This window comes from Rhea americana, unplaced genomic scaffold (genome assembly GCF_003343005.1).
Source record: "Rhea americana isolate MKP2758 unplaced genomic scaffold, rheAme1 scaffold_20, whole genome shotgun sequence".
In the NCBI taxonomy this organism is placed as follows: Eukaryota; Metazoa; Chordata; class Aves; order Rheiformes; family Rheidae; genus Rhea; species Rhea americana.
In genome coordinates, this window is record NW_028186150.1 from 471,692 (window position 1) to 494,868 (window position 23,177).

A 23,177-nucleotide genomic window follows, 5' to 3' on the forward strand; every position below is an offset into this window, starting at 1 on the left:
ATTGTATTTGCYTTTTTTCCTCTCCCTCTCTTCTGTAATCAAATCTCCGGAGTTTCAGGATGTACATATGGCTTGTCTTTTGAGTTTCGCTTAAGTCAGTTTTACTTCTGTAGATGTTCATTCTTGAATGTTTCTAAGCTGTACMTTTTGATCAAATATGACAAGGTTTTGCTTTTTATTCTGGATGGTTAATTTTTAAACTTACTATGAAAGATCTCCAAGATAAAATGCTTTTGATCATTACCTGCTGCTCTGTGCTCCATGGACTTTAATATATGCCTGGCATTCCATTTCAATGGGATAATCTAATGAATTTCTCAGACTTGTTTTGGCTAATAAAAATGAACTCCTTTTTGCAGAGACAAACGTGGATAAATTGTCAGATTCATAACGCATCTAATATGCCAGATTTTCCACACTGCTTGACATGGTCACTTTATGCATGATTTATAAAGAGAATATCACCTCGATGAGTACGTATTGTGTCAGTTGGGCAGGGTTCATGTCTGTATGGATTTCAATGGAGAAATCTAATGCAGGTCTATGTAAATGTTGCAGCCTGCAGGTCTATAACATCATCTGTGTTACTGTTCAGATTCTGTCCTGTGCTGACTACATTTTGATTTTTGGCACTAAATCAACCCAGGCTAAAAAACTTTCCACTACATTTTCTCACAGATGAATTGAATATGAATGTTTTGAGATTTTAAAATGAAACAATTAAAARTGCTAATTACTATATCAGTGTTAGGAGTCTCAGAATTTTCCTCCATAACAGAGATGGGGAAAGATGTGCTCAGCAATTCTAAGGGATCAGACCCCCCCCCCCCCAAATGGTCTGGTAACTGAATTAGAATTGAAATATGGTAGACCAGACCTCCCAGTTACCTACCCTAAATATTAGTAAACCTGATTACTATGAGATATAGGAGTGTTGTCGTGAATGAAGGCTGTAGAAGCAGGTCAGTAACTAGGCTGCTATAAAGACAGACAGCCCAGACCGTGCCCTGTAATCTTCAGTGTGTGATCGGTGTCTACACGTAGGCTGACATCGCTTTCCTGTGACTTCTCTGCGGCTGTGCCGTGGCTATGCTGACTGAATGCACACTCAGAATAATGATAAAACAACTCTTTCTTTTGATCAAAATGTACATTAGTTTATATCTGTGAATCTGAAGGTGAACTGTAACCTGGAGCTTTCATTTGTTAGCAAAGAAGCCACCTCCACTAGTGTTTAATGGGTTGGGACAAGCTCTTATAGTGCAGTCCCCTTAGGCCATTGCTTCCTCTGCTGCTGCTCCCACTGCTTGAACATGATCTTAACACCCTTTGCAGCTGGTGATATTACTTATATTTGGATATTTTTGGGAGGAAATTTCCTGTATTAAGTTAAAATAAATCCTGACAGGAATCCCAGGTCAGGAAACTAACTGTGGAAAAACTGGATTAGTAAAACCTCTCATTTTTTCTTAACTTGGCAGCTTAATTTTAAGCTTCAAGAAAACAAGTGAAACATAGGGCCAGCACTATTGCAATAGCCAATTTTAAACAGAAGAAYATTTCTATTAGACTAATCATAAAACAGGTTTTTTATTTTTTACTGCAAGTCACAATTAACTGTATCTATTGCTTCATAATACAATATCCATACAGCTTGTCGGTAATGAGCAAGGCTTGATCACGTCCGTCTCCCCGTTCTGCTCGTCGGTGTGTTCCACGCTCTCCACCCTGCCGCCCGAGCGAGGCGTTGAGTGTGGTGCTTGTGTGTACTGCAGGACTGAACTGAAGCGTGGGACTGGCCAGARTCTGCCATTCATAAAGCTTGAATCCAGGGCAGTAGTGCTTGCCAGTGGTAAGTACGAGCTGCCACTGGTGTATAGCTAATGCAAGATCTCTGTTGCTCTTGTACTTTAAGTTAGCATGCCCTTAAAGCAGAACCATGCTGGAAGCTGTTAGAGAGGTGTGTGTTTATGGGCTTGTCTGCTAGGCTCCATTGCTAAGAGCTAGGGAGATTATCAGCCCATCTTARCTAGTCGCTGTCGTCTTGGGAGGAAAATTAATTGTGTGTTGTTCCATATGAAGCCTGGGATACTTCCCAAGTCATCCAAGAGTGCACAGGTGCATGCTGAGGCTTTGAAGTCACCACAAACACTAACCTGAAAATWATCCCTTGAGGCAATATCAACTCAAACTGGGTGTGCTGTGACTTGTCTCTCATGTCGAAAACAAACTACCGCTGCCTGCAGATGCTGCTGTTTGGTATTGCTGGAATATAGAATGAATAGACCTGGCTRGGACTTGTAACTACGTTTCTCTTCCAAGTGGTTGGGTGGACTATGCCCAGACACCCATGTAATTCCTTTCTGGGAGGAGGAAAGAATGCCTGTCAGTTGAATGATTCAGTCCAGCTTGCATCAATAATAAAGTAAGAATGAARACTTTTCAGTTTTGGAACTMTACTTCCAGRTAATGTAACATGACTTCATCTGGCCTACCTCCTTAATTTATGTTACTATATAAAGAAATAACTACCTGAAAGACGGTGCAGATGTATTACGTATTCCCATAAATTGTAAAACTAATACACAGACTATCCACCATGGATCTGCATTTTTATATTAAAAATCTCTCTATTTAAAATATTAAATCTTATATTAAAATTCTGYCTATAGTTACTATATTATAAATAATAAATTATACGCATAGAAATCTTGCATATACTTTATATTTGTAAATAGGTATATGGAGATTCATGTGGTAAGTGCACTCTTGCGTCTACTGTCAGTTACTATTTTGACATTAACATTGTTACCTAAATTGGGAGAATTAGCAGAAAGAAACYAAGGACAAAGGTATCTCAAAGGAGATAATTTGTTTTATTCAAGTCTTTATGAACTCTAGGAACAGGTCATCCCAGTGTTAAGTTCTTAAACTACCCCTTAATTAAAAAGTCATGTTAGTATCAGACCTTGCAAATCCAGATAATAAACTGCATATTGCACTGCTAGTGTGTCAAGTGGCTGCATTCTGGGCATGCTGACTTGTCCATAAAGTTCTTTTGCTGAAGTACCTAGGAAGTGACAGAACTGCAAATGGTAGCTTGGAGGGCTCGGGCAGCAAAGTTTACTATCAAATTGGGCTCAACTTAGATGAAAGTCTGATCTCTAAAAATGCTCTTTCATTAATTGGTTCAGGGAACATCTAAGTTCATGCTATTCTTTGTATCTGACTTAATCCGTTTCCCTTTTTTGTAACATACTTTAGTCTCCTTTTCAAAGAGGTGCAGGGGCTTAGATTCTGATTTATTAGTATTTCTGTGCGATCACACCTTGACTTGGGTGAGCAATGTTCCTATGTCCTTGGAGCTATAAAGCAGAACTTAAAGAGGTGCTCTGAATCACAAATTGTCACTGTAAGCATTTTATTACTACTGTGCTGTTTATTGAAATCTTCAAGTGGAATGCAGAAGACATCTCTGTATTAGGAGTAATGGAGAGATGCCCCAGCTAGAATTAAATGAAGTTTCTGCATCATTRGAAGCAACTTAAGAAAGGATTTATGAAGTTGAGAGATTTATTTAACTTGTGCGAAGAGGGTGGCTTGCCTGCTGCCAGCACCTACAGTACTTGTATTTGTGGGCCCTTGAGTAGGTGATAGTTCTTAGACAATAGGATGTGTTAATGGAGGTAGGGCAGAAAAGCACTTGGAAGTAAAAATAAAGTATTTTGAGAACTCAGAGTATGGTTTACTGAAGAATCTTGAAGTAACAAAGTTCATCTATTTTAAAATGCAATAAAAGAGTGAAAAAAGGATCGACAAAATAATTTCAGCCAAGTATAGCAATACTAGATACTTGATTGACTTTGCCAGTTGTTTGAAAACAGGAACTTTTGGCATGAAATCTTGAATATAAACCTCCCATATGAAGAAAAGGCCATAATACTGACAAAAATTTGCAGCATGAACAATTCTGAAAAATGTTCAATTGCACTATCAAAAATTAAAATGTCAGGGTTTTTATATGGAGGAAAAATGACAAAATAATTTCCAAAGGAAATTAGCAGTCTAAAAACATAACACCTAGTAAAAATTGTTGCTTTTTTTATTAAGCATTTTGATTGATATGAACATGTAAATTACTTGTCTGTGGCTTTACCTCTTTTTGATCCAAGACAATGCACCTCTTTTTCCTGGTATTTGTTATAATGATAGATCAATATCTTTTCTTTCTCTTTAGAACACTTTCTTGCCCTGTTTCTGCTAGTCAGTAGGAATAAGATCCAAATAACAAATATGAATTAACGCAACCAGCCAGTATTAAGCATTTTCAAGTATTTGGAAGGAAACTTGTCAACTTGTCTTTCTTGAAATATTGTAAAACAGATGTTTGTTATTGTGCTGTATAGTTTTCTGTAAATGTATGAATGATTTATTTAACTTTTTTAAATCTTTTAAACAATGTTTGTCATCCAAGAAAAAAACCTTACCGAAATCTTCATGTGTCATTAAAAATCTTATTCCTCTCACTAGCGAAAACTTTTATTAGAGTAGTCAAGGCTTTTAATTAAAAAATTTGGAAGAGAAGGTTTAGAAAAAGCACTACAGTTAATGTATTAGTTAGAAGTACAGATTTGCTGATATTTCTGTTCATATAGCAAATAGTTTATTGATGTGTAACTATACCAACAAAGTCTTTCAGATSTAAATTTGACCTTGTGGTTGTATCAGTATTTCAGTAAAAATAGCACTTATTTATACTCTGTGTGTGTGTATGTGTAGACCAAACTAAAAAGAAATGGGTAGAGAAAGGGAAGAGCAAAGAGAAAGTTAGGTCTTCACAGCTGTAGGATTAAGTTTTCATCTTCCTCTTAGAGCTCTCAAACTAGCATAGGTCTGGATAAAAACAGTATCCAGCTTTACCTTCGCCACACCATGGAGTTACCCCATAAGTCTGCATGTTCTATTCTGCTGTAGTGGTGCTGCAATGGGATGAAAGAAAGTTCTCTCTATGGAGTTTGAYCTCCTGGCTCAGAGTCCAGCACAGGTCTGCAGCGCTAACACATTGCCTATGCTGGGACTTTGTCCTGCTTCGGCAGCTCCCAAGCTCAAATCCTAAAAGGGCCAATTTACAGAAATCAACCCTTGTCTTAAGGACGTGTGTACTTATTATATCCTTCCTTTGTATTTGTGAGCATCTGATTTGCTAAGCTACCAGATAAATGAATTGCATCAATTAGAGTGCTAGCACTTTTTAGAGTATTAAACACTATTAAATGCTAAGGATGGCATAACTCAAATTTCATGGTTTTTTTTGCCTATGTAAAGAAACCATACCACTATCAGAATCAATGTTTTCTTATTTGTGCTGAGAAGGGATTAATGCTCCAAGTACTCCCCAGTGTGACCTAATGAGGAAGGTTATCAGCCACTCTATCTGCTGGCTCAGCAGCCCAGGTGAATAGCCCCTAGCCAGTTTCTGCTGATTTGAGCCAGGCTAGCAAAGATCCATTTACTTTAAGTAAAAAGGCTTGTCCACTAGTCATGTGAGTAGATCAACAGATATCTGAGAGGGTGGAAAGGAGAACAGGTAAACTGCAGCAGCAAGGTGGTGATAGGGAGCTGGGGCAGACAGGGATAGTAACTGGTTCCAATGGTAGAGCTTTAGCTGGGCATCAAAAGGACAGAGCTATGTGTACTTTTTGTTTGTTTTTTTTTTTGTGGACAAAAAGTTCATAGGAATGAAATTCTAATGTCAAATGTCTTAGATCATGTGAGACTTTGTCAGTAGAGCTTTCAATACAAGATATTTYTTACAACCACTTTTTTTCTAATAAGATTTTAAAAAGCAAAATAGAAATGGTGTGTTTCTGGGGAAAATTCACTGAGTGAGCTTTTCTGGGCTAGGGGGAGGGAATCTAATTGCAAAGCTGCGTGGAACAAGGTGTTTATTCCCAAGTGTTTGCACAGTGCCTGTTTTGGCACTCTGATCTTGGTTGCATAATACAAACCCAAGAAATTACTGGGTCTTTTGATGTTGGCGTAATTGTAGAGGTTAAGACTTGTCCCAATAAGGCCTTCTAACTTTTTAACCACTCAAAATAAATAACAATTGATTACATGTGGACAAGGATACACTAAAAAATTAGCATGAATATTTACAGGAGCAGCAGAATGGCCAGTACTTGCTTCTCACACGAGATTTCTGCTAGAGATGAAAGAAAGTGTCTTCACTGAAATATAGAAAACAAATGACTGAAATAWAACAGCTGAAATATTCTCTGCTTGTTTTGAAATCAAATCTAATTGTTATTGAAATAAATAAGTGCAAATTGTTTGCAGCAATGGAAAGAACTATCCTGTTGGGCAGGAAGTTGCATTTACTCTTGCTTGTTGTTATAAAAGAAACATTTGATATTCCTGTTGACTACAAAGATTAAACTAGAGATTTATGTTAATGCAAAGGATTAAAAGAATCTTAATAACATGCATAAAAGATGTAAATGTTCGCCTGCATTTTATCWTCTTGCAGAGGAATATGCCATAAGGGAAATATCGAAGGGGTAGAACACATCCTCACTCTCAATTGCAGCATCTGTTTAATACTGCACTCACATGGTCATTAAGTATTAGTTGTTTTCACCAGCGTGCTTTTGAACAGTAAGTGTGATAGATTATTTTCTGATATTTGCAAGTTAAATTAGGAAAAAAAGTCTATGACCAGYTTCAAATACATAGTACCTACTTAGTGTATGGTTTCATTTGTTGCAGATTTCGAAGAACTGTAAATCTATTCCCCAGTGTTTTTTTCTTCTCTATCACTTTGAGACTTCACTTTCAAAATAGTAAAGCACCTAGTCCTGAAGTGGATCCAGTATTTTATTGTCAGCTGCATTCTCTCAGTTTCAAACAGTCCTTCCAATGCAAACACAAGCCACATCAGTGTGGAAAATTATGTGCTTTATTTGTGCGCCCTGACACTTAAGATTATACATATATGTACATACATTTCATACAGAGAAATTATAGAAAAAATGATTTGTAAAAGGAGGCAGTTAAGGTGAAGATGTAAACATCACTAACCATTTATGCTCTGTGTCTTTTTTGTTGCTCTTCAACCAATTGTTTGCTAAAGAGACAAGTGTGTATGTATAACAGAAGCCACCTGGATTTGTTATGCAATTCAACTGACATGACCACAGAAATGTCCCTATTCTCAAATCAGTATAAATCTTCAAAAGGTTTTGAATAGTTAAACATCAGATAATCCATATAATAAAAATCATAACTGCGTTGTCTTTGAGAAGGAGAAAGCTGTGCAAAATACTGTTGTGTAATTTTAGTGGTAGTTCTTTCGTCAGTGGAATGCCTGTCTTTAAATTTAGGGAAAGTCAAATTCTGTGGAGCACCAATTAAGTGCAAGAAAAAGTTTGCATCATCTTCCATGCTTTCAAATTTCCCAACAAAGTCGTAGTCTATTAAACATGGGCTGCAAAGCCTGTTGACATGATCCCAGTGGATGTCCATACCCACTGGCCTGTGCACATCAAGGAGATATTGAATGAACTCTTTAAATTTGACTCCAGAGCCTGTCCTTAATGCTTCTTTAGTAGCATTGACACGATATCTGGAAATGATGGCTTTTCCAAAAACTGGATGATAGTAATTGTTTGGATGTTCAAACTTGTCCCGAAATGCAGATACCAACTTTTCAAAAGGTTCACGAATGAAAAGCATCTTTGTGTAAGTGTTGAGCCTGTGATAAATTCCTTTGCGATCAAACCCATCCAGCTTTTTTAAATAATTTCCATAGTGTACTGTGTTGTGCTGGATATCTTTTGTGGAAGAAGCTAGGCCATTAAGAACCATGAGCACCCGTTTCCAGTTAGAACAGCCAGCTTTTGGTACTTCACAGTATAAAACTCTGTATTTATCTTCTACAAATATTCTAGAAACATGATAAGGAGTGATTATTCTTCTATTATTACTCTTGTATTTAGAACAAGTTTCTCTCATTATTCTCTTTCTTTCTCTTTGGGTCTGATAGAGACTTTTCCACTTGTTATTATTTCTGTCCTCAGATTTAAGTGTGGGCAGGTTGAGAGTRGAGCTGTTCATTGAAATCAGAATAGGGCTCTTTTTAATTACAAATCTCCTCCTCCGTTTATGGAGCCTCATAGAATTAATTTCCTCACCTTTCTGTTGATGTTCTTTCATCACAAACATWATGCTGCTTTGCCTTCTGTCTGCGCTTTGAAGCTTAGTGGGCATGTCTTCAGATAGGCGTAACGAACCGCTCCGCTTTACTGTTGCTACTCCATCTGCAGTGTTTTTTCTTAATCTTCCATCCTGGTTATTGCCGGAAATGCAGTCCTGATGGAAAAATAGATGAAAGATGTTACAGTATGAGAGTTTGTCACCGTTAGCAGCTCGTACAACCTACCGTAGGTCTGCTCGTGCAGCTGCGCGCTCCGCAGAGCTGTGCAGCAGAGAGCACTGCGGTGGGCCCTCGCGGGGTGACGGCTGCTGTTGCTGTTCTGTGCTTACATGCAGTTAAGAGATGAGCCTGAGCTGGTAAGTGCCAGGCCAGATCTGGGTGTCACTRTATTTAGGTGGTGCCTTCACCCAGGTCTTGACAGAGACTTGCCTCTTAGGTGCATGGGCACGTGGCTACCTTCTGTGGAAATTTTGGTGTATTTTGTGTGTGTATACATGCGGTGTTAAGTATTCTGAGTGCCTGCTGAGGCACACAGAAGGCTGTTGTCTCCTCCGGTAGCTTTGCTTTGCAGTGCTGGTCGTTGTGCACAGACTGAAGCCTGTCAGCAGGGAGGCTTGTGGTGCTTGCACGGGGGAGTGAAGATGAGGAGGCAGCAAGCGTGGGAGGAGTGAAGCAGGAAGGACTGCAACGGGAACACGTAGGCTTYCTGGAGAGGAAGCGGATTTGACAAGTGCAGTGTAACCAGGGACCTAGAAGGAWGCTCGAGTGAGAGGAGGCTGGGAGCAAAGCAATAGAAACTTGGTGAGAAACAGTTCAGGAAGCGTGTGGTGGCTGTGGAAGCTGTGGCCTGGGTTAGAGGGAGTGAAAACAGGGAAGGGTCTATGGGTTAGGGATTTCTGGGACCTGCTCTCTTTCTTTAGGTGGATTATGTTGCATAGTGCTCCTYGGCACACAGCTCAGATGTGTCCATTACTTCCTGTTTCTCAAAGCAGCTGAATTCAATCCCTGTCTAYGTGTTTATGCCTCTAAGACTGACATTAGGTTCTGGACGCTATTCACCACGTCATCTCTGTTTTGAGAATTCASCTGGGAGCTGAGTCGTGTATGACCTGCTAGGGAGTGTTTCAACAGAGGAAGCGGATGTAGTCACGGAATGTATGTTGCTTACTGAAAATATTTAACACGGGTTTTATAAATTGCARACTTCTGATTTTTCAGTCTTTATTTTGCTTGCTAGTAATATTATGGGTAACTGTGTCACTGTAAGATGTATGATGAATTTCAAGATGTGGTTACAGAGATTAATGGGGTCAGGCCTTTTCACGATGGCAGATTAAGTTTTAAAAATTGTAGTAGTGATGTTACAAGTTGTCTTCTGGTGGGCTGAAATATGGCAGAAGGCTGTGCGCTTTGGGCTTGAGTCAGATCACATTGAATGTGGTGGAAAACACTTCCCTACTGTTGAACATGGATAGCTCAGTGAGCATCTTCAGCAGCACCTAGATTATGAATTTCTTGCCTTTCAGTTATAGAAGAGATGCTGTAACTAATCTATAACCTATATGACAGTTTGCTATCTTGCCCCATTCTTTTAAGGGTGAGAGAGCGTATCTCTAGCCCTATTTTTTTTTTTTTTGGGGGGGGGAAGATAACTGCAATGTTCACTACGAAAAACACAGGTAACAAAAGAGAAACTTAAAAATTGTGACTTGCTTAAATTGGTAGCTACTGTTTCAAAATAACAAAGCACATCAGTTTAAACAGAACTTCTGAAGTGCTGAATCTTTTTACTACTACATACATTGTAAGCAGAGAAACAAAAATAAGTGCAAAACGTCCTCTACACTTGTTCTGTTTTATAATGGTCATCCAAGTAATGTTTCTAAAATGTATGTTCATATGTCCATAGGGGTTCTTTTTTTTTTTTTGCCTGTTCTGGTAATGATAGTGTTATGTCATATGCAGACTGGGAAACCCCTGATAATTTGTTATAAAAGGCACTGCATATTCATTTGTTGGAATGATTGTTGTACTCTGCTGTTGTCTTCAGAGGTTGTTTCCAGTAGTCAGATGTGTATTTAAGTTTCTGGGTCTAGGTAAAAGACTAGCTATGATGCTGTATTTTTAAATATTAACCTCTACAGAATAGCTGAAATCCAGTCTTATTTACTCRTGATATTATTGATATCTTGAGATTATCATATTCAAACTCCCTAAATGTTCATCACTAATGATGATAGTAATGATGAATCTACAATTTTACATTAGAGGAAATGCCAATACAATAATTTGAATGTTTTCAGTTGCTGTAACTCATATTTGCTTCATTGAGAAAGTCATGCTGGAGCCATAGAGATGGAGCAATATGAGTCGCATCACGCTGATTTATCCAAATGACACTGCCTGGCCATACAGTTGGCGGCTGCTCAGTTGTTGTCACCCGCTTTGCACTTGTCCTTTAACTACGAAATAGCGAAGAGCTGTGATGGGCTGTCACCACTGCTGCGAGTGTGCTAACAGCCACTAGATGGAGGAATGTCACCAGTATTTTTCTCTAGCCTGTTTTTAAGTACCTCTCAGGCCTTTTCATTTTATCAGTAACACTTTGCACAGAATGTTAATATGCAAAGTTTGCAGCATCTCTTAGCAATATCCAGTCTAGGGAAAAAAAAACCTCATAAAACTGAAGTTGCATAGCTTATCAAATTCATATTTTTAAAAAGATATGCAGTTCATAGCAAAGCTTTGATGCATCATATCTATTCAGTGCTTCATATCCAGTGTAGTGGCCGTCTCTGAGCCATCTCCATTCTTGCTGATAGGATGATGATCTGAATCTGGATACAATTTTCCTTATGTATTTCTGAAAACTTACTTTTTTGGGTTGCTGGAATCCCATGTTATATTTTATTCCTAAACAAAGAAAAAAATTACAGTCATTATTGAGTAATGATACAAACAGTGGTTTGATGTTTGTCTGACTGATGTACGTGTGCGTCCTCTCCTTAACTAGAAGGAGAACAGCAACAAGCTCCTCTAGTGCAATGATGCATAGACCAATGATGAATTGAAATTAATTTATATTTCATATTAACAATATTCCTCTTTATTTATAGCTGTCAAAAGCAATCGCAAAATGAATTAAAAGTCATTACCTCTCCTTTTACAGTTAAGGAAGCTGAGATGAAAGGAGTGATTTGGTTAACCCCAGCTAGGAGACCAGTAGCAGAATTAGAAGCAGCTGGAACTCCAGATTTCAGGTCAGTGCTCCAAAAAAAGTCTCTCTTTGTACTTACCTAAAGTTGATGTTCAGCTCTCCAAACTTTGGGCCATATGGTATACGTTCATATTAATTGCTTTGCATTAAATGCTATTCTTTGCTGTAAACCTACACAATGTACAATGGAGTTATGTATAAACGTTTGTAGAGTTTTGGAAGGCAAAAAAARTCAATACACAATTATAAGTATTTTGCTGTATCTTCTGACTTTACAGTGAAAGCTACCTGAAAATATAATAAAAATATATGAAAATCCTAGAAAGCCATTCTAGTAGATGCACAAGATCCTTTTACTGTTTCTAACCTCTGCTAGGAATAAGTTAATAATATAGGATGAACTATAGGAAATGCTTATTTATGACATCAGTTTGGGGGTTTTCAACTTACAATGCTGTCTTACATCGTTGTCTGTGCTACTTAAGACCCTGGTTTTATGGGATGATTCTGCATTACAAAATCACAGCTTCTTGACAAGGGCAGCGACAGGTAAAGGTGTTACAGAGCATAAGTGAAAGCATCATTGCAATAGCTCAGTCAAATCAGATTAATTTTCATAGTATAATGAAAGCTTTCAGAAACACTGTGCATGCCTTAGTTATTCATGTTCTTTAGGTTACTTAAGGCAGCTACTGACTTGCATAATCATGTTTTTTTATCAGAACTACAAACTACAAATAGTGGAATCTGAGTCTAATTGCCATGGCTATTTCTATGAGTTAGAGCTCATCTAGCAGTGTGCATCACTTCTTTGTTAATAGCTGCTTCTGACATGTGTAATTGGAAATGAAAGTCAGAATGTACATTCTAAAAAGAAATGTAATTAATCTGTAGCATCTTGATCTGAGTTCTGGAGGATTAAAACAGGTTATGTTGCACAGGGCTTTAGGAGTGTGTTTTCTTTTTTTTTTTTTTTTTTTTAACCAAGCTGTTGTTGCACAATCCAGTGCTTGATGGGTTCAGTTCAAGAAACATGCTTATTCCATTGCTGTGTAATGCTCTACAGAGCAATGAAAGTATGGATATACTTGTCCAAAAAGAATGGCAAAACCCAAGCGTCAACACCTTGATAGTACTAATACCAGAGCACTGGTAGTCTGTTAAACTGTAAAAGCATTCTGGCTGTCAATAGCCATAACTTCTCCCCCCTGCATTTCCTCCTTTGGCTGCTTGGCTTCTGGTCTAAGGCATTACTAATACAGCTGCTTGGCGTAGTTAGCTTTTACTTTAGGTTTTCTTGTAGCAGAGCTTGAAATTAAATATTTTTTTCTGTGCAAGTTCAGAATATTCTTATGCAATCTCTATTCTTGTAGGCAGAAAGAATATATGACAAGTACAGTTGTGAAAAGTTAACATTGAGAATAAACTTAGTTTGGTGTTGTGGGTTGGTCAGTTCTGCTCTTGTTTTATATGGATATCTTTGGTTTCTTGTGTATATTTCCTACAATGGTGAAGCGTTTGCCAGTCTCTTGAATGTTTTCTGAAATTGCAGTTTCTAAGGCTAGGCTTCTTTTATCTCTCTGATATAGTCTGTCACTTCAGATTTGAAGCTACATGGAAAAAAAACACTGAAGTGAACTCAGTGAAACCGTAATGTGCAGATCTGCTCTATAATCATATCTGAATTTAATGTTATGTTACATGTCTTGCTATTTTGGCACTAACATCTGAGAGCTAGAAAGTAACATAGATTATAATATTTTTGTCATAAACAACTGGTACCTGTTGCACTCGGGCAGAGTTGGTGATCATTAAATGTTTGATGCCAGACATGACAACGACCAACATCTCTGTAGCACTCAGAGAGAGAAGAAATAGCTGAGGGACAGAATCGTTCTAACATCCTTCCATAATTTGTCTGTTTTCATGTGTTGTGTGCATGCATACACAGCCATGACTTTCCAGACCTGAGACTGGCCTATGTTTCATGCCTGCTTTTGTTGTCTTTCATGAAATACGAACCTTATGCTTCATCCAGTCCTACCGTATAGTCAATCTCATTGTGTGCCTTTTTTTAATGCTACTAGTAGTACAATAAAATGGCCTTCATCTTCCTTGTGTAATATTATATAGCTTTGCTTGTCTCTTCTCCTCTATTTCTGCTCCAAGACCTAATTTTGGCTTGCCTCTGTTTTTTTTCTGTGTTCTGAGACTATACTACAACTGAAATATTTTCTTTAATAAAAATGAAAACTTCAAGTCTGCATCTGCGATCTCTTCCCTTTAATGTGCTTCCATAAGCAGTGTATACTTGTTTGCATCTTCTTAACTGATTTATGAAATATGCCCTGGAAGGGCCATTAATAACATGCGCGAACATCTGTCAAGTGTCCTATTGTCATGTGCTCCAGTCTTTACATTTTTGTCTGGAGAAGACAGCAACATGTACTTAATCAAGAATGAATAGTAGATTAAGACTAAGAATTCTGTTTAGCATGAAAAATCTTTATGTTGAAAAGTGTTTTTCTCAGCATATTGGTCAGATCATTTAAAATGATAAAAAATTGGAAAAAAAAAAAATCCTAACTTTTAGAGAACTGCCCTGTTCTGATCCTAACTCATTCTAGTGTCTGATTGTTCACATATTTGAGTTAGATTACTCTTTCAGGTAGAAAAATTTTCATAACTTAAGGCTGTCACTTTTGTAAACTATTTGGTTTTACATGTATAAAAATATATAGCGTATATATTTGGAATACCTTTTAAGTTTAGAAATCTCATGCCCAAAAATACTTTTTGTTTTGAAATTGAGGCCTAATCAATAGAACAAACTATATAGATGTTTTTCATGTATTTTATATATATGTGTGTGTATAGATGTGATCTTGTATTTTATATATAAATATGAATTTTAGATGAGAAGGAAAGATATATTTGACAGAGAACTGAAAAGTCCCTAAGTCACATATACATTACCTAGTTTAAATACAGGCAGGAAAATTATTGAGGCAGAGCAAAGAAGGCTTAACAGAGCTGTAGAATCTCTGAAAGCATGCATTAAGAAACCCATGAATTTATATAGTGAACCTCTTCAAGTCCCCAGTGAAGCTGCAGCTAGAGTGTGTCATTTTCTGCAGATAAGGTAGCATTTACAATGAGTACTTTAGGTAAACTATATAGTGCTGGGATCTTGTCAAAGCTAAATGTCTAGAATCAGGACACATCATGGCGTTTTACAGAAAAATGTGAAGTAATGTTTCTGACACTATTGTTTCACACTAATTGTTTTAATGATGAAGATGATATAAATAAATCTTACTGTATTATCTGTGAATAAGGGGGCATGCAGGAAGACCTTGAATCTTCTGATATTTGATCAAAGAACTTACCCATCACTCTTAAAATGAATGCAGTCAAATACAATCTCTGTAGCACCTTTCACTTTTACGGCACCTTTTTGTATTTGTGGCAGAATAATCATATGCAGAACAAGAATGATTCTATTTACTTATGAATTGAAAGAGAGAGTGAATTACCAGGGCACCCATTTGCAATATAGCTTTTTCAGAAACCAAAGAATTGGATATTACTGTAACTCATTCTGAGTACCACTGCTCATTCCACTGGAACATTTAGTGACTTTTTCCATATTAGGTCACAAAGCCTAATAAGAGCATAGTAATTCATTACTATTCCAACTTATTATACATGAGAGGTAGAGAGGCTTCTAGCTGCATTTGCCAAGCTTATATTTTTTGAGTATTCAGGTCTTAATTCCAAATGCAAATATTGATTGACTAAAACTTTTGTATTACTGTTGAATTTTACCTGAAAAATTTAAATCCAGACTCATACAGTGAGTCTTTAGTAAATTCTAGATTAAAAAGCAGGTATCTGACTTCTAATCATGTTGTTTAGTTTTTCACATTACAGATTACTTGAGTAGTAAGATACAGTTCATCCATTGAAGGCTGAGGTCTCGAGGCATAGATTCTGTGGCACATCTCTGGAGGTATTGGATTCTCATTCACATGCTATCCAGGCAGTTGGATATATGTGTGTATCTTTAGCATGCTAGATGTTGGTGGAGAGTAGGCTCTAGAAGCATCTCCAACTTGCATGAAGAGAAATATCTTTCAGTAAGTTTTTTTTTTTAAGAGTACATGGGCTGCAATATGATGCTGTAACTTCTTAAAGAACCTTGCTGTGGGAATGAAGTATTTTTGCCCTAATGCAGGTGCGTGTCTGGGAGGTTCCTGACTTTTCATTGCCATGACAGGAAATATGGACTGCTAACTTGAGAGTATTTTGTGCTTCTGTGGTGTATTACTAGTGTTTCCCAACACTAGTAATGTTGAGAATTATTGGCTCCTCTCCAGTGCTTAGTGACCACCTGATCTTTTTGGTTAATGTTTGTCAGCTTTTTCTTTTGTACTTTCCCTCCTCTCGTTCATGGTTCTATTACTTCCAATTTCCTTATCCCCTCTCTTTCCCTGTAAAAGAATTCTCAGCGTCTGCTCAGTCTGATCCGGCATTTTCAAGGGTGCAACAAAAGCTAAGCTTCTAATACTGCCCAGAACCAAGAATGTCTGCCTTTCATTAACTCCATTTTAATTAATCCTTCTTAATTTGAAACCTGMTGATGTTCTATCATTTTTCCATTGTCCTTGTTGGAAATGTTGATGCAGAAAAATGTTGTCTTACAAGGAAAATCTAGCTGGGATATTTCACGCTTTWCAGAGGGATGGTAATTAGCAACAACATCTGACAAGACTTTTTCTTATAAAAAATAGATTGCATTTTAAATACCAGGTTTATAGAAAATAAACTTGCCTTTTTGTAGTGCAGTTAAATAAAACCGTATTTATTTATTCATTTTGCTTTTTTATAGTAAATCAGCTAGTTAAACCTTTTTCTGTTCTCAGGCCTTCTCATGATTCTGGTATGTCACATAGATCAGCCATTATGCTTAGCAGTGAGGATCCTGATTCTAAAATCCATCTTTCTGGCTTAAAGAAGCAAAAAACTTGACAGATTTGATGGCTGTTTCCTCTGCACAGGGATGTATTCACTAGAAGAAATGGCTAGAATATTTCTCTAGCTATTTCCCAATCTCTAAGTTACCCTTTGGAGTTCCAAAGGGTACTCAAAYGTGAATTTTCCTTGAAGAGCTGCTTTCTCTTTCATAAATACTTTTTTGGGAAGGGATAAGAAGTTTGCCAAATTACTAAGTTTTAGTTTTACATGCTTTTTGTCTTACTAGCTTCATCTGCCTGCAGCTCTGTAGTGTTAGTTATTTATTTTAAGGCCTCGGAGAAAACAGTCAGATCTTTGTTTTCTAGTCATCATTAGCCTTAAGTTAATGAATCTTGAGGAGATTTTTGATAAGATGAGCCTTTCTTCATACATGAGTTCCTTTGCAAATCACAGAGAATTCATTATTTCTGAGTTCTTAGTGTTTTGTTTTAAGCCTACTATTGCCAAGTGTACATTTTTAATAGTTTAAATATAATCTATTGTAGATACTGTGAACTTACTCTTGTAATGAGGCTTATTCTTAAGCAGTCAGTGTGACAATGTAGAATACTTTCTAAAATGGTAGCTAATATTCTCGCCCATTTTCCCCTCCCGTACTAATATTCACAAACTGAATTACTATGTATTGACCTTGTGCTGCTTGTCAACCTGTATCAGATTTGTAGAGGTAGGCCTTGAATCYGAGTAAAACAGTTGGCTTCATGCTTCTAGGCTAAGCAAACCTGCAATTTCACCATGCTGTAGGCAGCCGTCAACGCAGCACTATGCTGCATTTGTGTCGTGGGGTGCTTACGATGGTAACAGCTTGTGTGTACTTTAGTTGACTAAAGCACAATTACTCTGGCTTTTTGTGAAAGAAACGATTTTCTGTCTTAATAAAGTAGGGAGTCTCTGTACAGAAGTACAGTATATGAGGAAAGGAATGTAGTTCTGAAGGACATGTCCAGGAAATAATTAAAAGCATTAGGTTAATCCATCAGTTGGGCAAGAAAAATGGTGGTGACCAAGGTAGAGATCAGCACACATGTTAAATGACTTCTAATGTTTGTACACTATCAAAGAGTTCAGTATTCTCTCTTCATTTGCAGTAGCGGTAACCAATCCTGTACATCAGAATTAAGCAGAACTGCACAAAGTCATTGCTCTGAAGTGCAACACTTGCCTGGCTGGGGCTGATGTCATGTCGTCTTCATTTCCCTCTTCCCTTCATTAGTTCCTTTCTACCAGTCCTTTAGATATAATGCCTCCTTTGACATCTTAATTTAGGTCATCCTTTATATGCAGCTCTCTGTTTTATCCAATAGGGGATTATTGGGGAGTTAAGGACTACTGGATGGACCTGATGAACACCAAATGTGAGTGCCCTTTGAGTGTAATGTTCATGTCTGCGCAATATTTTCCAGAGAACTGCAGGAAGATATCTAGGCTATCTTCCTGGTCTTGTGTTTCTCCTTCATAGGTTTTGGATTGTCCCTCTTGAACAACTAATCTCAAGCCTATTTTATTGCGAGTGTTTATGTGTTAATGTGCATTTATGTTATGTGCATTAATAAGAAAGCTCACCTCTTGAAATTTTTTTCCTATTTTTTTTAAACACCAATCCAATATGGTTTTGCCTTGCAAGCTTTTAGGTTCATTAATCTCTGATGCAAAGCAAAAGAGAAGGAGAATGATGACAGTTTAGAGGAACAAATTCYTTTAGATCCCAAACCAGTTAAAGTATTGCTGTGAGTTCCTGTTAAGTTCTACTACCTATATATCTATAGTAACTTTGCTAGCTGAATATTACTTTGAAACTGTGATCTTACTCTGTCCAGAATGTTATTCATATGGACTTGAACTCTGTAGTGATACTTCTTCACCTGCCTCCTAMTCCACTGTTTAGATAATAAGTTATTTGGAGAGGAGACTCTTGTGTTATTTACAGATGGAGAATCCTGATACCTGTCTGCCTTGCAACATGCTAATAGAACAGGCATATCAACCTTTAAAGAGAGGCACATGCTATTGTTCTTTTCATAATATCCTGAATCAATCTCCTTGGCTAAATATGCATGCAATTTATACTTGGTATATCTCCTTGATAACTGATAAAGAAAAAAAATGCATAGTACCTTTATAATGCAAGCTTAATTGAAAGAATACAAGAAGCTGCTTCTGGTAAATGTATTATGAGGAAGGTACTACTGCTTGTTTACTTTGTCTGTTCTTTGCTATTTAGGCATCCTGATTAGAGAGTGACATTTTCTGACTTAATTTATATTCAGTAAGAATTCTACAAAGAAGGCAGAAAAGTCAAGCATGTGCTATTACATTCCCCATTCCTTCTATAGACCTATCCCTGGGAATATCATTAATTAGCATCATTAGCTTTCAGGCACTGTCAGCAGTTACTTGCAATTTCTACTTAATACCTTTCAGTTATTCTCCATTGTCACATTTAATATTTGCATAAAGAGAATCTTCGTAGTATGACTTTGACAAGGACATTGCACTTCGTTCAGGTTTATTAAAAAATAAAAGCTAAGGTTTAAAATATAGTGCTGCATTTATATTTAGTAGCCTGTAGGAACTATCCAAGTAACCAGAGGAGTTCCAATGAATCTCAAGCAAGCACTGTATGTGATTCTTGACTGTAGTGAAGGAGCTGACCAGAATAGCTCACCTGGAATACTAGAAATACTTCAAGAAATTGTGCAAGTAGGGCACTAAAGTTTTGGCCTTTCTAATGAAGGACAGAAAAAGAAAGAGCTAGAATTCTGGACTACTTTCATGTAACACTGTTTCTAGAGAGATTTCTTTGGGGGAGAAGGTGTGGATAGAAAGAAGGAAGAAGGTTGCAAGCAAAACTCAAAAGTTAGATCTATACAGACATGCCTCTGAATGATGGAGCTTGTGGATTTAATTGACTGACCTGGGATCAAATACCACAGATTTGCACCCAAATGCTATGTTTTATTATATGTTAAGATCAGTTGGGCTAGAGTTGATACTCTGTTTCCCTTTTTCCTGTTCTCATAGTTAACTGCTGACAAGTCCTTTGTGTGGAAGAAATCCAATATGTAATTTTTAGGTTAACATCTGCATGTCTACTGCAAAATAGGGTGTTAAAAGGGTGCTATTTTGGTAGACTTTGATTCATCTGTGAGAGACAAACAGGAAATGATGATTCTGGGGAAGCTGTGCATGAAGGGTTGAACTCTGCCTGGACTTTTACTCCTGACTAGTTAGCAATGAAGGGCAGTGGTGACTTTCTCTGTTAGTCGCTTAGGTAGTTGGTGGAAGAGTCCTGCCRCTCTGCACTGTTGAAGACTAACTGCCTCTTGTTAGAGAGCTCACTTGCACTGCTTCTCCAGCAAGTTGTAGTGATTGTGATGCCTCCTTTAGAGAAGGAGGCAGTCTGTAGAGATTCATCAGAGTTTTAGGAAGCTGCTGGAAGGGGAATTGAGGCTTTGGATTATTTAAGTCTGGACAAAGTGGTTGGGTGAGTGATTGGTGGAACAATTTACATAATCATTTCTGGAACTGACTTTCCTATCTGTAAAAAGAAAAAAAAAATTTCTTGGAATGGTTCAGAAAATGCTTCTCAAAAACAGAGTGCTGACTGCTTCCTGTATTCATGTGATATCTCAATATGCAGAATACCTGTGCCTCCACATCAGGTATATTTGCATTTTTATACTTTGGAAACCATACTGAGGGGTTTGTCACCAAGTGTGTCATAAGGCAGCCCACTTGCCTTTGCATCCTTGAAAACAATACAGTGCTGCTTCCAAGAAAGCTAAGATGCATGCTCTAAGATAGCTCTCAAACATACTTGGAACAGACAGCAGTGTAATGGGCTTATTCCACCCAGAGTTCTCTAATACAGTTTTAATACTGTGGCGCCTCCAGATGCTGTAATGCTATCTTAAGAAATTTAAGAAATTAAAGATAACCAAGCCAAAGTGCAAATTAAATGAATTGTTCTCAAGTCCAATTAATAAACAAAGAACAATGTTGATGTGTCAAAGACCTTGGAGGATTTCAAGGTTATAGTGGCAGAGAACATGATGCTGCATCAAAAACCAGATGCAAAGAGCGGTGCCTATGCCTGACAATCCTGCCAGCAGGTCAAAGAGGCAGTCAGAAACTGTTATTGTCCATGGGGGCCACCAGGCATGTCAGCAGGCAGTTCTCCATCAGTAAAGTGGCAGTTTGGTGTTAGTGTTTTCTCCTTGGCTATGTAGATGTCATTGAAAATTGGTAGTCAGACACCTGGAAAGTAGAACCTGATGTCTAGACAATTTGTCAAATGTCTACTAACCCTAACATAAGAGACGGTGCTCGAGGACAGGAGGGCTTTTTAAATGAGGAAAATGTTCTGTCACTGTGGTGAATGAGATGAAGGAGCTAACTAAGCTGCTTAGCTAAGCTACCTTAGCTATCTAAGACCAGCTGAGTACTTGTTCTTGCTGCCTGGAAAATTAACTCTTCAACCCTAGGCAATCGAAGAAGAAATTTGGAGTAAATTAAGGAAAGGGTTTCAAGCAGGGAGATGTATTGAAAAGCATCAACCTTCTCTCAGTAAGATTTGAAATGAACAAAGAAGCTTACTGAAGATGGAAATGGAAGATATTCCCCACAAACACACTTCCTTTTCAGATAAGGACAGGTGGTTTGTGGTAAATGTAAACTCCTTTATGCTAGAATGTGTGAAAAATTGGCATACGTTGCTTTGCCTGTGGAGTGTTGCTGAACTAATGTGTTTCACTTTCTTCAAATTTCATTTTCTTGGACTTCAGCAATGATGGTGATTAACTTTGAAAGCTAATTAGGATAGCATGTAAAATGTGCAGGAAGGTCACTGCAGGCCATTGGTTAGTGTCATCCTGCCATACCTCCTACAAGTACAACAGTACTTGAAGGTACTTCATGCTTCACAGGACATGTCTGGATGTCTTGCAGGTTCAGGTGTTTATAGAGCATATGGTATGAGCTTAATGAAGCATTATATCACGTGGCCCTCTGGACCTTCTTGAGACAATTTCAGCAGGAGTAYGTTTGCTCTGTTGACCACTGCTCATAACTCTTACATTAGGAACTGGATGTCTCAGGGTCTGATCCATCCACTACTTCGTATCTGCTTCATGAGGGAGGCTTTTGGTGCCTCTATTCATTTCCTGGCACAACTCTGCTCTCCAGTGTCCTTTCACGCTTGGCTGCAAGCACTTTGGTTGAGCTGGTATACATTAGGAGCTGCTGCTGAAGGAGAGTAGCTTCCCCTGTCCATGTGGCTTCTGTGCTTGCTCTGTAAGCTAAGTGGTCTGCCAGGCCACTGCATTTTCCTTCTCTCCCCTGTGCAGCATGGGAGCAGATAGTATGCAAAAGGGGAGATACAGCAGTAGTGTGGCAGTCTACCTCAGGTGTGTGGATGAGAGAGAAGTGAACTTCTTTGTGGGCTGGTGATTGCTCTCACCATCTCCACACCTAGATGAGCCCCATCTGTCTTTAAAGAAGTCRCATCTGCTATGGCAGGGAGAAATGGTGGGGATTCTCCACTTCATCCCTCTTCCTCMCATATCCTATGTGTGCCATTTCCGCCTGTTCAGACCACTGCCTGGGCTCAGGAATCAGAAGGACTCTGGTATCCTTGCATCTGGCACTTTCTGAACCATCAGTGGTGCCTGAAGCAAGAGCCCCTCTGCCACTGTTAATGACTCATCTGCATTTTTCATTTGTGTGTAATAGCACTTCCAAATTCTTCCTAATATCCTGTTATAAAAGGATGCACCAAGCCGAGAAAGGGCCATATGAACCAAGTGATTGARTTGTTTACATCTATCTCGACAACTCACACTTGGGATACAGTTTCTAAGATAATTGTCATCTGATTTTATATATCAGTGCATACAAACAACTCATAGCCAATCGTTATTGGTTGAATACCTGACTAGGAATGTAACTTTGATTTAACTGACAAAATTAAGAGAATGTGTCTATTTTTACTGAAAGCTTTTGTTTGATAGTCATTGTTTGTAGAGTTTCAGTGTATTCATGCTTCACTCAGTGCACTGCATACAATTACATACAATTCATTCTCTCCATTACGCATCAGCTAAAGGACCCCTGAAGTAATCTGCCACTTTTGTCTTGGAAGACCAAGTTAAAGTTTTATAGATGGAACTAGTTCCTGAAAATGAAACACCATTGACTTGGATGTATGATTTGCCCAGTGTAATTCAAAATATTGTAACTCTTTCTTGCTGCCTCTGTTCTAAGGCTGATTAAACTCCAGGACTGTAATAGAAAACTATGTACTTACAGGACTTTTCCTAGCTGAATTAGTCATGGACTAATTAGAGTCTTGACTCTCCTTGCTCCTCTCTTGAAACCTTCATCTGAAGTGCAGTGCTCTAACTTTAAATGTGACTTCTTACTAAGCTACTATGTTGTTGAGTTTTTGCTGAGAATATGTACAGGTTGCATTCTTGTGTTATATGTAAACATTAAACAAGACCTATTCTTAAATCTTTGAGAATAGCATATGCAAATCTACTATATAGCCTTAAAAAAAWTTGAATCTTTTGTGGTTTTTGTTCTCATCTCAACTATCTATTAATAAATATTTGCCTTTGACTTTGCTGTAATTGCCAGTAACTACTATGCTTATAGTGAATAGCATTTATCAGAAACAAATATTTAACTACTTGTAAATCGGACTTGATT

At 37.8% G+C, this 23,177-nt stretch overlaps 1 protein-coding gene across 2 annotated transcripts in view; it reads right to left on the reverse strand.

The window, feature by feature from the left end:
- Positions 1-6,940: 6,940 nt before the first annotated feature.
- The window catches only part of CHST8 (carbohydrate sulfotransferase 8), a 175,940-nt gene continuing 159,703 nt past the window's right edge, over positions 6,941-23,177 (reverse strand). For both annotated transcript variants that reach the window (XM_085303753.1, XM_085303754.1), the window contains 2 exons: positions 11,091-11,128; positions 6,941-8,370 (listed from right to left, as the gene is read on the reverse strand). In XM_085303753.1, coding sequence (XP_085159879.1) covers positions 7,219-8,370; positions 11,091-11,128 — 1,190 coding nt within the window. In that variant the 3' untranslated portion in view covers positions 6,941-7,218. The remainder of the gene's footprint in view (positions 8,371-11,090; positions 11,129-23,177) is intronic.